Source organism: Carlito syrichta, unplaced genomic scaffold (assembly GCF_000164805.1).
Source record: "Carlito syrichta isolate Samal-C Ts95f unplaced genomic scaffold, Tarsius_syrichta-2.0.1 Scaffold314086, whole genome shotgun sequence".
Taxonomy (NCBI): domain Eukaryota; kingdom Metazoa; phylum Chordata; class Mammalia; order Primates; family Tarsiidae; genus Carlito; species Carlito syrichta.
In genome coordinates this window covers 596,052-597,184 of record NW_007258182.1, presented here as the reverse complement: position 1 = coordinate 597,184, position 1,133 = coordinate 596,052, and the positions used below count along the sequence as shown (strand labels likewise).

Here is a 1,133-nt window from a genome sequence, read left to right as displayed (position 1 = left end):
TGGATCGGGAGGGGAAGGGTGGGAAGCTGCAAGGGGGCTGCGGCCTCCTCCGCCCCCGACTACGTGCGGGGCTGGGGCCGCCGAGTGCGCTTGGTCCGGCGGGTGGGGGCCGAGCCCACGAACTCGAACTGCTTTTGCCGCTCGGCGTGGTTGGGGAAGGGCAGCTGGCCTTGGTAGAGGCGCTTGATGAAGTGCGCCTCGCGCTGGTTCTGGCGGCTGCGGGAGGCCTGGCGGGGCCGCCCCTGCCGCGTGAAGGCCATGAACCAGCCCTCGTGCCGGGCGTTCTGGAAGGCCGTGTAGTTGTTCTCCAGCACGATCTCCGTGAACACGCAGTCTTTGCTCTTCCCGCTGGGCTGCGGGAGAAGGAAGGAGAGAGGGGAGTTTGTCCACCCACCCTGGTCTGGGTTATCTGTCCTCTGGGCCTGTTTGGTAGGAGCCAGGAGGCTGTGAGCCCGGAGGAACTCCGCCCGGTGAGACGTGCACTCTTGTTAGAGAGGTAGCCGCGGTGAAAACGAACAAGTTTTGCTGAGCTTAAATACAGGCTTGTGGTGTGGCAGCTGTGCACCTTGGGCAGGGCATCTATGCGGAGCCTCGGTTTCCGAGGTGCAAGTAAAGATCAAGGTAGTTATGCAGTTCCATGCATACCTAGGGGCCCTCAGCACAGAGAACTCTCTTTTGTTCTGGGAGAATCATGCAGCCGGGTGGCAGGAGGGAGAAGAGTGGTAGACACCGCCGCCCATCCCACAACCTGGGAGTTATGCCCATTTTACAGACAAGAGGCCTGAGGCTTCACAAAGATAAGCAAATCAGAAGTTATTTGGTGAGTGAGCACCAGCCAAAATGGGCGGCCAGGACTGCCTGATTCCAAGGGAAATGGAATTTTCTCGCCCACCAGCACTAGGGTTGCCATGCCCTGGGGTTATACCAGTAGGGCTTCGTATGCCTCCTGCCAGCTGGAGCCCACTGACCTTAGGAATGATTGTCTTAGAAATGCTCCTGAAATCAGAGCTAAGGGTCCTCAGGGCCAGCTGCCCCCTCAGGGGGCTGAGGGAGCCACAGAGTGGGTATAAGCTGAGAGAAGGGGAAGTTGTAGTCTTTCTGCAGGTGGATGGGGCCCCGCATGTCTCCACCCT

The 1,133-nt window shown here is 59.8% G+C and overlaps 1 protein-coding gene across 2 annotated transcripts in view; it reads right to left on the bottom strand.

Annotated features, from left to right (window-relative positions):
* The window catches only part of FGF17 (fibroblast growth factor 17), a 5,048-nt gene continuing 3,915 nt past the window's right edge, over nt 1-1,133 (bottom strand). For both annotated transcript variants that reach the window (XM_008070983.2, XM_008070984.1), the window contains exon 5: nt 1-353. In XM_008070983.2, the coding sequence (XP_008069174.1) occupies nt 60-353 (294 nt within the window). In that variant the 3' untranslated portion in view covers nt 1-59. The remainder of the gene's footprint in view (nt 354-1,133) is intronic.